The sequence below is a fragment of the Amblyomma americanum genome, chromosome 5 (genome assembly GCF_052857255.1).
Source record: "Amblyomma americanum isolate KBUSLIRL-KWMA chromosome 5, ASM5285725v1, whole genome shotgun sequence".
NCBI classification, from domain to species: domain Eukaryota; kingdom Metazoa; phylum Arthropoda; class Arachnida; order Ixodida; family Ixodidae; genus Amblyomma; species Amblyomma americanum.
In genome coordinates, this window is record NC_135501.1 from 197,743,407 (window position 1) to 197,756,966 (window position 13,560).

Sequence of the window (13,560 nt, forward strand, 5' to 3'; positions counted from 1 at the left end):
GAGACGAAGCACATGTCCTTAATAACACGGTCATAGCTTCAAGGCGTACTGAAGAAGTTGGCGCGAAAAAACGAGAACAAGCGAGACAAAGACGAGCCCCTCGTTTTTCCGCGCCAACTTCTTCAGTATGCATATCAACCAACTAGCCCAACTTTCTGCTCTCCTAAATAGCTTCAAGGCCTTGTCAGTTGACAAGCAGTAGGCTCAATGACTGAGACTAGCCTTCAGTAGTATGGAAATCAAAACTAGCCAACCCTACTAAAAAACCATCATATCCCCCCCCCAAAAAATCTTATTCCCAAGTGGTTGCCACTCATGTGCCTGTAGCAATTAAACACACAATGCATGCTGCATTGTATGACTTCAGATCTCATCCTTGTGGCTGCTGCCAAGGAAAGTTCCAGAGTGTAAAGAAACATGCGAAGACTGCATGAAATGAGAGAGGAAGGGATGGTCACAATAAAGCGCTTGATTATCGATTCCACCGCACAGAAATGGGCTGCCCTTAGTGTGCGCAGGCCCCCCATGTAACACACTGACTCAGTCCGCAATGTCCAAGGGTCTGCTCCTTTTTAAGGAAGTCGTTCATGCAAAAGCTATTCAATAACATGATGCTACACAAGTTTTTAAAGAGACTCAAGTTGTTTGATCTGTACAGCACAGAAAAAGAGAATTCCAACAGAGAACGCGCCACAGGGGAATAAAAGGATGCGGCGATCAAGTGAACAATTATGAGGAGGAAGGAACACAGCGTACCTCTGTCTTAAGAACGGTGGCCCCGAAAGCAGAGACCACCGCTGCGTTCGATTCCACCTGCTTTCCCTCCTGGTCTTCGTTCATGCTGTCAATGTTGGTGTCTTGCTGGCCACGCTTGGTCAGCAGGACAGCCGCTGCAAAAGGCACGATTTCAAACTGTACACAGGGCCCAAATTTGGAATTTACATCTTTTTTTTATATATATAGAAAGAGCCATTATACGGAGTCCACCTTGGGCCGCCGTGCAACCGTAGTCCTCTGTAGAATTTGGCATGTGCTCAGAGGTACACCCACAGGAGGGTGGTCGGGGGGGCCCAGAAGGTGCCCAGAGGAGGCCCATTCCCGAGGGGCTTTAGTAACCTTCCCTATGGGTGCTGGGTGTACTGCCCACCCACACACAACCAATCTCCAGAAGCGCCAATACCCACTTCCAGCCTTCACCAGCTTGGTTGCTTGGATCAATGCCAAATTCCCCCCCCCCGCACGCGCACACACACAATTAGTGAGAGCATAAACATCGAAACTGTTCCCTGTTCTTGTCTGGAATTACCAGCTTTTGAAAGCCCCTATGACATTTGCCTCGCACAACAAACAAGTAGCACTGCAATCCTCCTGACATTGTACTTCTCCATGATAACTTGGCAAGATATGCTGCCCATCAAAATCTGCAAGGCTTTTTGGCTTAGTATTTCTACCACCATCAATGCAGTGCAGAGACGGCCCTTCAAATTAATAACAAGGGAAGGTAACTGAAAGAGGTTGCAACAACTGCAAAACAGTGGCCAAGCTAGACGTTTCATTTGTATAGTGTCTTCCTATACTGATTTCAGTACCTGTCACAAGAAAAAAAAGTGACATTGGCTAATAAAACTCTGGTCTGGGCTAGTTGGTACATCCTTAGAGAGAGACGCTGGTCTTAAAACTATTTTCCTTAATTTCAAATTAAAATTAATAAAACTTTGCATGCTTATGCAGTTTTTTGCATAGATTCTAAAAATACTGTTATTTTTTGTGTGGACCAAAGTTCTTATGTTAATTACAAACAATGCACTAAAGTTTGCAAAAACAATAGGAAAATAAATATAAACAAAACCTTACTATTTATACATGGCTAAATACTAGAGAAAATAAGGAACACAATGTTGCAAGCAGTTTTTTTTATCGAATAATTATTTATTATTTTATTGCAGATTTAATTTCTGTGGTCAAAACATGCCAGCACAGTGGTAGTACAAAATGCCATCTAGAAAATTTCAAAGAGAAAATTAAGAAATCTGTTTGCAACATTGTGTGCTACACATATTGGACTTCATGTTGAAAAAAAAATTATTGCTCTATCCTCAATAAATGCTGAGATATTGGATTTGCTAACTTGATGGAGTCCCAAATTCACATTTTGAGAAAATGACAAAAAAATAAGAGGACTAAATTTCATGGGAGATGATAAAAAATATTGGCATGTTTGTACATGGAAATGGCTAACAGGCCACAGGCATGTAATCTGAGTGACATCTTTCACCAGTATGTACCTTTCTCCACGCCTGCTGCTTCTTTTCAGATGCACATTTGTGTGCTGACACCTTCCTTCTGCACAAGTTCTTTTCTTGACTGCATTAGCTTTCTTGTTTTTGGCTGAATCTTGATGAAACTATACAGTCCTCTCAAGTTTTCCGAAGTGATTTCAAATATGCAATTAGTTTTCAGATTATAAATAAACAAATTCATAAGACAATTAAAAGCCATTGTCTATTTCTTGGAGCCACATTGAAAAAAAAAACGGCCGCCTAATTTAATCGCTACGCCGCTATTCTAATCATAGGCATCTCTGCTCGAAGTCCGCCACATGGTCCTTCGAAGGTTTTGCTATGGTTTTGCTGAGAAGCTGAGATAACATCAGCTGATGTTATGACAAAATTGAAAAATTGATATTTTCGCGAATTTTCGGCTCTGAAGACCCGTGTCCCCCCCCCTAATAAAGTTGCACTGAAAAACAATGCTGCAAGGTAAGGGCACATGGAGAGAGAACTGTTTTGGTCATATCTCTCCTTGTATCCTTGCGCTGTTCTCTCTCAGCACAACTTTGTGAAATGGTGTGGTGGTAAATAAGAAAAATATGAACAAACTAAAACTTGGAAGGCAGTGTTCTAGCAGAGAAACTGATCACTGTGGTGGTGCATGGTCTGCTGCTGAGTTCCTGTTCAGCAAGGTGCCATGGCAGACTTGGTGCCTGCCACATGAACCGAACTGCAGCATCTAGTACCTCAGACCAGCATGCATCTTTGCTCGCCATGCGGACAGTCAGTATTATTCAAATTTCTCACTCAAATAGGAGTAAAATTCATAAGCTTTCATTACGCTGCTGGCCCTGCTGCTGAGCTTAACACCTAATTAAACAAACAAAAGTTTTCTGGCATCCCTCTGCATTCAACAGGGAGTTTACTGTAGTTGCTAAAAGAATGCGACTTCATCCAAGTCTGGAACATGTGTCTGGAAGCCCTACGTACCCCAGCCACCTGTACACTGAAATCCAGCTAGTATTCATTCTTGTTAATTGCAGCATATTTCTACGCAGTCCCAGAGATTCAGGATAATTAACATTCTGCATTAAGTTTAATACTCGCATAGTAGAAGGTGAGAGCAAAACAAAAACAAGCATTGATGACCTCCCATTCACTCACCTAAGACATCAAGAAACTCGCGTGAAAGGAGGCGGTTCAGCTGGTCATCCAATAATTCCTGTTCCTCAGTCATCTCAGTCTCATAATCCACACTGTAAAGTGTAAATAGGAAGGGGAATGCGAGGGAGACGGGGTAGGATCAAGATGGCCGAGCAATCAACAATGACTCCCGTTGCAAAATGACGATTTCAGCAAAAGCTGTGGACACCAGAATACACCATAACTCTAGCAACTACTTTCACAGGAGCACTGATAAACACAACTGTTTCCTTCCTTGCATATTGCCACTGCCTTGTATGCATTTCTCAAGTATATTCAATTAGTTAGAAATGAAGGCTTAGCTAGTGCACTAGCAAACACATGCCAGATTCGAGCGGTACTCTCAGTTTTCATTTTTGTATTTACATCAGCGGTGCACTGATATGGACTGCGCTAGAATCTCAATGATACGAATCTCTCAGGGTCACAAATATAATTGTACCGTCCAAACCAAATCTATATGCAGAAGAACGAGAATTGCATTCACAGAGACTGGATTTATTTATGGTCACGCACAGCCACTCATTGCTCCCGGTGAGTACCACGTAAGTAACTGGTTATCCTGCGTCGGTGACGTGCGGGTAGCGCTTGGTACTCAGGAGCACAGTCATGGCTTGGAAATGCGTATCATCCGCAGTAGCGCGGGAGAGTGTTCGAAGCATCCAAAATTTTGAACACCACACACAATCCACGCCAGCCAGGGAACTTTAAGAATTCGTGTCATCCTCAAATTTGTATCAACCGTGATCATATGATGATCGAGATTCAACTGCATACATAATCTACATAACCTAGTGAAAAAAAGCGTAGGGTACCTTTACCTGTTACCATATTTGAGCCTGAAGTTGTCCCACTTGGCATTCAGTTTCTGCAAAGAATCCAAAAACAAAGCGACTGCATCAAGCACCATGCATGCTGCTTATCAAGAAAAGCAACAACACTGGACAGTTCTACTTTAGAACGAGATATCTGCAAAAAAAAAAAAAAACTCTGCACCAATAAGTGACCATTCAGTAAAATAACAAAACACTCATTTAACTTAAGTGCTGCATTTCTAGGACCTTCACCGCTGTCCGCAATCTACTAAAACAATGCCCCAAAATAATAATAAAAAAAGATTAAGCACCTTACAACTAAGGCGATACAGATTATTTTAGATGTTTTTTTTCTTTGGTGTGTGTGTGTGCAAAAACCTAAATTCAAATGGCACCTTTTCAACGTAAGTTTCCCAGCAAACAAACAGCTGGTGACCTCTCTCTTTACGGTTAACCCATGGTTCTTCAAAGAAAACAATCTACAACCCACCTGAAACACGAAAGGAAACACAGGTTTGAGCAGTGGCAACACGACTGTGGCTTGGAGCTCAGGTGGACAGTGCTGCACAAAGGGCCTCAGAAAAATGCGTGCAACAACAGTCAAGGAGAGATTCGTCTCGTTCCAGCTCAGGGCCGTGATGTATTGACAAGTTTTCCAGGTATGAGGATAGTCTGTTCCACTAACAAACCTGGTTAGTTCAACACGCTTAGACCAACTCTAGTTACACCCATGACAGTTTGGCTGCTGCTATAAGATCATAACAAAATACCCCTTCAGTGAGTGCTTTGTCTGTAGTCTCAGTTTTCATTCACCAAGACGCCTCTTCCACAAGTGCCATTCCTATTTTCAAACCAGCGCATATATATACTAAGATCGTCTCACTTTTTGTACAAAAAGCTCAAAATAAGGTAAGCGTAATCAGCACTATCATATGCTCAATTGTGAACATGATCGTATTAGTTGAACACCACTGTACCATTGCATAATAGCATGGCTACTACTGTCAATAGCATGACTCAGCAATGTACAACTAAAATACCAATTATCAGAAGGAAAACTTCGTAATCAAAAAAGGCGAGAAAACATACACTCCTTACAGCTAGTACTTCAATCTAGTGATCTGAACTTGAATTGGACCAATACTGTGGAGTCTTTGAACTGACACTTGAACTGTGTCAACAAGGGCAATAAAAAGGTTCCCCTTAATTCCAACTCTTCATAAATTGAACAGATTTTCAGTTCCTTTGGAGTCCGAATCATCAAGATTCCAATGCATAATTTATAGAAGAGGACAATCTGAGCTGTGCACATGGTGGGATTCATTTGATAACAGCCAACCTCAGTCAGCGTCATTCAATCATCAATAATTCCATTTCATGCATCACACATAGCAGAGAGCAACAATGCAGCCTAGAGCAAGGGTCTCAAATTGGGTTTCATGGAGCACTTTTTGGGGTTCCTCGAACACCTAAACCCATGCACGCCTCAATACCCACATTTCATCTCACCCACTACATTATGGGACTAATCATACTGCGATTTTTCATTGCAGATAGTTGCACAGCAGACCCAGTCACTACAACTAAATTTACCTAACTTAACATGATGCAAATATGTCCTTGCATTGTCCTGTCTGCATGCATGCCGGGCAGGAAGAGGTCGGAGCCAAGACATGCGGAGTTCTTCAGCACCTTTCGAAAGCTCTTCCGAGTTCCTTAAAACTAAAGAGATTGAGAACCCGTTGTCTAAAGCAATGAACCCAGGCAGCATCAATGCTAGGCAGGTGAAGGATATGCAGGACAGGACGCAGCCTGTAGTCGGGCAGCTGATCTAGCCCTGTCAACACACCACCGACAAGCATTTCGGCCAATCCTGGTGTCAGGTAGTACTCGGGGCCCAGGGACTGCCCAGCATTGCCCAAGATTTGTAGGCTGAAAAATATGGGACAAAATAGAAGAAAGCAGGATAAAATTTTAAGAAGTTCAGTTTGCACTGCAAAGAGCAAGGCACTCAAAGCAATACATATCACCTGATGACATTATAAAAGATTAACAGTTTGTCATTACATGTCATACACTGCATAGCGTACAATACCTCGTTGGTATGTGCACATATAAAAATATAAAAACAGAGACTTATTAAAATTGCAACTAGGAGAATTTTTTAGTAATTGCTACCTGGACTCGAAAAGTAAAAAAGAGCCAAACATCCCTCATAAAGCAGTGCATACATGCGCTTATTTTGACAGTGATTAAAGATTTCTTCAAAGCAACTTTACTCACTGCTCTTGTGAAAGCCAAGGCTAAACTACCCACGAAACAAATAACTTCTATAAAACGTCTTCAAACAACTCCAAACATCTAGCAACATCTAACTCTAGATTGAAACGTTTAAAAAACATCTCAGCAAAGCAGGTTTATCCACAAACGTTTTAAAAACATGCTGATGAAAGAGGTTTATTCACAAACGTTTTAAAAATTTCTCTAAATATACATTTTCCACGCAGTGTTTTAAAAATTTCTCTGGCAAGAAGTTTACTCGGGAACGTTTTAGTGAGGTTTTTTTAACAGCAACTTGTACCGAACGTATCTTTGCACATATGTCCGAGTACTTGACACAAACAGGCAAGCATCCTGCTACTTCCAGTTTTTATGCCAAGCAATTTAGTTTTTTTTATTGGACACTTAAATAAAGCACTAAACCTAATGAAACCCCGCTGGTTGATTTTAGAGGGTTCTAAATATATAGCATACTGATCTTGAGTCTATAGGCTTCATATAAACAGCCATTTCCAAAAAATAAAAATGTCTCAATACTACGTTCTTAACGAGCTCTTGGAAAGAAGTTTTCTAGATCTTTCTTGGCGGAGCATTAGCAGGCATATAACACCTCTTTTTGCCTCACTGTCTACAGAACATCTGAAAATAGATTTCTTCTAGACATTACTATATACTTTTGTTGACGTTTGTTACACATTGCATTGCGTAGCCCTACTTGTGTTTCGCGAGTAGCAACAAGCAAAGACCACACGTTAATACATGATTAAATCTTTATGCCATCACAGGCAACAATAATAAAAGAAAACGATGTGTTCTCTGTTTCACAACTCATTCACAAAAGCAGTGGAATGTACAAGCGTAAAGTGACAGTTTCCGGACATGTGTGGTCGGCTCATAATTGCATGAACACCGTACACTTGTGCTGCCTTGTGATCACAGAGCTTATGCTCCACTGCAAAAAAGTTGTCAAACAAATCCCATTCAAAATACAAATGCCCACAGAAGTGCAGAGTGATACCATAAATAAGCTGAGCAGCCCAAGACTAAATATTTTGCAGGCTGGAGGATGGGAGAACGTCATATGTGCTATGTTCGGTTTGTCTGGAGAAGCGACAGTGAAAACATATCGCACCAGTAGTCTTGAAAGCTGAACAGGAAGCTCTTTGCACGGTCCACGGGCTGCTTGGAGCCCAAAGCATCCGACGGCTCCCCCTCAGGTCGCAAACCTAGAAGGCACAACGCAATGCAGAATTATGCTCGACGAAGCCATCAAATAACATTACTCTTTGCTCGTACTTCAAAGCTGCAAGCCTCAATACAGTTTTTCCCCAAAGCCGTACAAGAAAAACTTGGTGGGGAGGGCGTTTGTCGTCCAGGGTAACAATATTGGCACAAATTTATATCCAGACAACCAAAATGGTGGGTGCATTCAACATGCAAGAAAATACAGTGCTTTGTTAGACAGCTAAACGAGTGGTAGTGCAGGCTGCGGCATCAAGGGACGTTAAAAACAACTCGATTCAATTAGTATTCTCAGTACAAATTGATTCTCCGGCTCTTGCTGGCCATGTTGACACTTGTCCAAAAGCGAAAGGCTCATTTATCGCCACGAAAATCGGACGCAAAAATCCTCCCGCCAGTCGATTCAAACTCGCGACATCTTTACTAAAAAGGACGGGTTACTAAAATTTTGATATGAGTGGTGGTGTAGCGTAGCCTCTGAGATCTGCACCAAAAAACTGGCATCAACGCACGCATTTCACTTACAAAATCTGCCAGTAATGGCAACACCTGTATTTCATTTTAATGCGAAAGCAATACAAGTCGCATTATGAGAAAAGCTGGTGGTGTGCGTGCATACGTGTGTGTGTGTACTCGCAGATGGTAAGAAAATCCCAGTGATGGCAAGAAAAATGTAAGAAAAATAGGGTGACGCCATCAAGCAGCCGTATGAGGCACACAGCAAGCCGAGCATCGCCACTTTAGACTACTATACATGTCGTCCGTCCTTATGTATACTCTCCGCTTGCCGACCTCCATGTGGCGCCAGTTTTCCAGACATTCATACCAACATTGTGACGCAACCGTTTGTTGTACAGCGCTCCAGGCGGTGTGCTACGATTTCTCGTAGCATATAGCCTACATGTGATAGTCAAGTTGGAGGCTGGCTTGCGAAAGGGATTGAAACCAACGACATATGCACCTTCAACTGTATGCTTTCCTGGACAGTGGAGCGCACTGCCAGCAATGCGCGCCACTAGAATGCTTTCACATTCCCACATGTAAGCAGTCTTAAGTGTCTCTGCCGAAATTTTTTTTGTCTTTTCCAGCTTATAAAAGCCCCATTTCTGGTTAGAGCGGTCACTCTATGATTAAAACGCAGTACCCTATTGAGACTACCCTACTGATAGAGACCAACTTGTTTTTGTCCTCCACCTCCCCTCAAGTCTCACTCTATTGTTCACAAATGTGGCAACACGCATTGCTCAGCAAGACCTGTGCAAAGGCCACATCTGTGCAGTCCTCACTGCCCAAAACAATGCCAGCACCACCTTTTGTATTTTGAGAAATCACCCAGAAAAAATTATTCACACTGTACAAGCCTTGTTCCCAAATGTAAAACGTCATGAGTCCCTCATAAAGACCTCCCTGCAATGTGTAAGTGACAGAAATTCATTTCTTTTGAGATCTATTATTTTTTAACTCTCTAAAACAAAAATTGTGGTGACAGCAACTAGTCTGCTGCAATGTGCCTATTTGTAGAGTTTAGCGTTCGGTGAAGACAGCAAAGCAACCAGAATGAACTACACTCATCATATAATCGGATGGCAGTGATGTTGAGCATGTTTTCAGAATCCTTCAAGGCAGACGACATGCCCTCAGCATGTCTTGGCATTTTGGTGAGGTCCATTAGATGCATAAAATTTAGAAAACATGAGGGCCGGGGAGCGCTTTGCCAGCAAAGAAGCTTAAACACTTGAAAAAATGCATAGTTTGAACTGCAAAGGCTGAAGAACCGAAACAGTGATTTTTTTCAATCAGCACAGACATTCCCAACGTTGCACATACCTAGGATGCAATTCTTCTCACTGTCGTGAATGTCAAAGGCTGGTGCAAACATCACGTGTGCCTTCGCCCGGACCTCTGGACTCCACAACTGGTTGTAAGTCCTGGACACAACAGAATCAGCAAATCGAGAGTTGAGACATACAATGGTCTACAAGCCAGTGGAGGTTTGCTGTTCGCCTACACAGGGGAGCACCTAATGGCGAATTTCTCTTCATCTCCAAGAACTAAGAACTACTAAATGATCAGAGCACTCACAAATTACATGCTCAGCAGAGAGAAACCTTATGAAATGAATCCGCAGCACAACAATGCCAGAGGAACTACGGTCTCACCTCAACATTTGTGCCATGATTGGTAACAGAGATACCACATAAGGCGTAGCCGGATTTCGGAAGTATGGAGACTGATAGCTACCACTTCCCTCGCAATAAAAACCCCCTCTCTTAGCCACCTGCAGAAAAAGAAAAAAAGCAATGAGACCCGATTCTGATTACTGTCAGTGTTAATAAAGAGTGCGTTACTCTCACCTCAATGTCATCAGGCCAATGGCACCTCTTGATTAGAGACAAGAACACATTCACAGAATGCAACAACTGGAAAAAAAAAAGGTGGGGGGGAGAAATTTAGCACACTTTCTGTTACGTGTTATAAATGACAGGCAAAGAAATTGCACACCTGTGACACAAACATAAAATAATGAAACAGACAAACTTGCCTGAGAGCGATTGTAACCGTCGCTGTCGTCGCCAGTAGCCTCCACTGGTGCCTTTGTAAGACCGATAAATGACATGAATGCTTCGGGCGAGGATGCCACTCTGCAAAAGGTGAAGTTCCAAATGTGTTCTTGAAATTTTTATTGTTACTGAAATTGTATTGCTACTGAAGTTGTTTCTCGGCATTGAGAATTATTTTGTTCCTAGTTTTTGCCCACCTTGTTTGAACTATACGAGGTCTCCAGTACCATGTAAATAAAAAATAACAGACTGCACTGCATCTTTTCGCGTGTAAGTCACAACATCCCTCGTCAAGTGAAGCATGGACAGCTGAACCCATAATCATAACAGGATAGGTCAGAAAGACATGGTAATAAACTAGCTGAGTGCACTGAGTGGCCCATGTTATCAATGTTGAAAACAAGCCTTAAAAAGCACAGTCCAAGATAGAACTTGGGACACTTTCGCCTTTTGCAATCATGCAGGTGAACCGTTACCAAAGAAAAGAGCAGCTCGAAAAGCAATGCGTGACAAGGGGACTTACACCTTCATCTCATCTCTCGCCAAGATGGCTGTGGCGGGCGACACGACCTCAATGCTGAATTTGCACTGCCGTTCATAATCGTGGAATTCATTACTGTAAAGAGATCGACGTAAGGCACCGGTGTAACTTCGCTTCCAGTACTATTCAATGCAGCTGAAAGCCAACTGTTGGCACAAACGCCACCATCAGGAAAAGTTACTTGTAATCCTGCACTGACATGAATTTTAGCTCTGAACTACATCCAAGGCTGAAGGCTCCATTGTATCAGCCCCAAAGAAATTTCCACAGCGTATCGAACATAATCAGGAAGTCTACGTACACCATCAACAAGAAGAGAAAAACCCTAAGTTACTCCATAGTCTGTTTTACGTGCTGCAAGCATAACAGTACTGACATGCAATCCCTTATGACCACGGCACAAAGGCATGGCAAAAGTGTCCAGTAACTAAAAACTATCTGGTAACTCCAGTAAGTAAAAAGATAATCAGTATGAGGTTGGAAAGGCAGTGGTCACCTCAGGACAAGTAAGGCCTCCGCAAGGGTGCACGCTTCAAGCTGTGTGATCACCTTGTCCTGTGCCTGTATCCGTTTCACTGAAGAGTACACCTGATCAAAGCAGGGCTAGAAGAAGAAAAAAAAAAAAGAAGCAAGCAAAGCGTAAGTAATACAGTCTTTGGGCAAAGTATAAAGGCTATTCTCGACCATCCACCAAACAAAATCTAAACCCGAATGCCAAAAATAAAAACACATTCCGCTATAAAAGTCGACAATGAAGTACGCTCAGACAACTAGCACACCTAAAGGTTCGAAAACTACAGCTTTTATCTATAGTAAAGGCAAACTGCTTGCTTACTTATGGCAAGCTGCAACAAATGTGGAAAAGACTTGCCAAATTATGCAAGCAGTTAAAGAAGTGCTGGCCAACTTGTGGTAACGCACTTCTGTTTGCACCCTCTAGATTCCAGTAACGAGGAAGCGAAAAGGGAGTAAGACATGGTCATACTGTACAACACTCGACTAAGCTCCGTGCTCATGTGCTGTATCGGAGCAGTGGTGCCATATGCCATAGCTGTATATCTCGAGCTATGGCATGAATAGCGTGTTACTCTGTGCGAAAAAAAAAGTAGTTTCCTCACAAAAACTACTCACAAAATAACTGAAATCTAAACTGAGAAATGTTGCCTTTGTGTAAGGGCCGCACTCAGCCAAAATGACAAAAAAAAAAGTGAAGCCCTTAGTCTAGTCAAGTGTATAGGGTATATTTTTTTATATACATAATGAATACCTGGCCTTTTACGTTTATTTCGATAAATAAAAAGGACAGGTATCCACATTGCAACCCTTTCCACACTCTCTCTGCTAGAATCGAGAGAATGCAAACAGATGTCACATGCATTTTCATTGCCAACGCCGAACATGCAATCTGGCAGGCTCACCATGACAAGCTTCGGGTAGAGGTGACACAATTTGACCAGGCCTGCACAGGCGTGACGCCTCAAGTTGCGCAGAGCACGGCTCTGGGTGGTCACTGGCTGATTTGGCAACGTGAAGACTACACACGAGAAGAGCTGCAAAGAGGCATTCAGAGGGACCACATCAGGTAAGGCACCAGCCTGACATGCTCTGCTACAATTTAGGTGCAACAGAACAAGTGAAGCTTGTACAATTCCTTATTGCACACATATGCAGCTGCACATACTTAGTGATGGGCAGTCTTAGTTATCATCAACACAGAGGCAGTGGTAGAAGAAAAACTCTAGCCACCACTCAACCAGGGTCTGCCAAAAGAAGATTGTCATACCTTGTTGAGCACTTTCGGTAGACTTCCAGGGGCAAGCGTGAGAAACACACCCAAGTTAGATATGCAGGAGAGGGTATAGGACAGGATAACTGGGTCCTGAGGCAGTACAAGGGATGAAACAGAGACACTGTTTACTAATCACAGAATGAACAGCACCATATTAGTAGACACGTTATAGCAGGAGTGTAGAAAGAGTAGGCTTACCGCAGTTTCAAAGTTAAGCAGGGATTCGAGCAAGAAGATGCCTTCCTCTGCACTCGGCTGTGGGCACATAAATAATATTGGGATTCAGAACTCTCATGATCGTGTGCTCTGGCGAAAAATGATTTTTCACGGTAAAAAAGCAGGCGCAAGTAATTCGCAACTTTCCACAAGTTGAGCCATGCCTTGTCTTCCTATTTATAGCACCATTATTTTTTTTTTTAATGACTTGGTTCGCAGTAATGCCACAAGAACTCATCATTCAAAGCTTGTTCAAGAACATTTGCCAACCAAAAGCTGGAGCTGCCATAGATTATCGTTACGGTCACAAATTCTATATCCATGATATGACAGCCGATGATGAGAAGTTAACCCCACCATGTGACTTCATCTCTTGTCCACTTTGCGCCTTTGATTTCATGCGCATCAGAGCAACAAATGCAATGCTAACATACCCTGTTCCCTATTTCACCAAAAACTACTGTGGCATCAACAAAGAACTACTGCATGGGGTCAGGACAGGACATCATCCAGGAAACTGCTCGCAGAATACACCATATCAGTTAGTCCGTTTCACCCATTGTCCATTCTTCTTATGCATCATGAGAATGCCTTCGCTAGCCTTACTGCCTGATGCCACAAGTTCTTCCTCAAATAAGTTCAT

The 13,560-nt window shown here is 42.5% G+C and overlaps 1 protein-coding gene across 1 annotated transcript in view; it reads right to left on the reverse strand.

The window, feature by feature from the left end:
• Positions 1-13,560, reverse strand: part of Ranbp21 (exportin-5-like protein Ranbp21) — a 43,462-nt gene that overhangs the window by 11,850 nt on the left and 18,052 nt on the right. The window contains exons 15-29 of the mRNA XM_077666318.1: positions 12,900-12,956; positions 12,696-12,791; positions 12,331-12,462; positions 11,409-11,515; positions 10,895-10,987; positions 10,353-10,452; positions 10,165-10,230; positions 9,970-10,088; positions 9,638-9,738; positions 7,701-7,794; positions 6,084-6,220; positions 4,779-4,876; positions 4,295-4,341; positions 3,435-3,526; positions 757-890 (exon numbers count right to left, since the gene is read on the reverse strand). Coding sequence (XP_077522444.1) covers positions 757-890; positions 3,435-3,526; positions 4,295-4,341; positions 4,779-4,876; positions 6,084-6,220; positions 7,701-7,794; positions 9,638-9,738; positions 9,970-10,088; positions 10,165-10,230; positions 10,353-10,452; positions 10,895-10,987; positions 11,409-11,515; positions 12,331-12,462; positions 12,696-12,791; positions 12,900-12,956 — 1,473 coding nt within the window. The remainder of the gene's footprint in view (positions 1-756; positions 891-3,434; positions 3,527-4,294; positions 4,342-4,778; positions 4,877-6,083; positions 6,221-7,700; positions 7,795-9,637; positions 9,739-9,969; positions 10,089-10,164; positions 10,231-10,352; positions 10,453-10,894; positions 10,988-11,408; positions 11,516-12,330; positions 12,463-12,695; positions 12,792-12,899; positions 12,957-13,560) is intronic.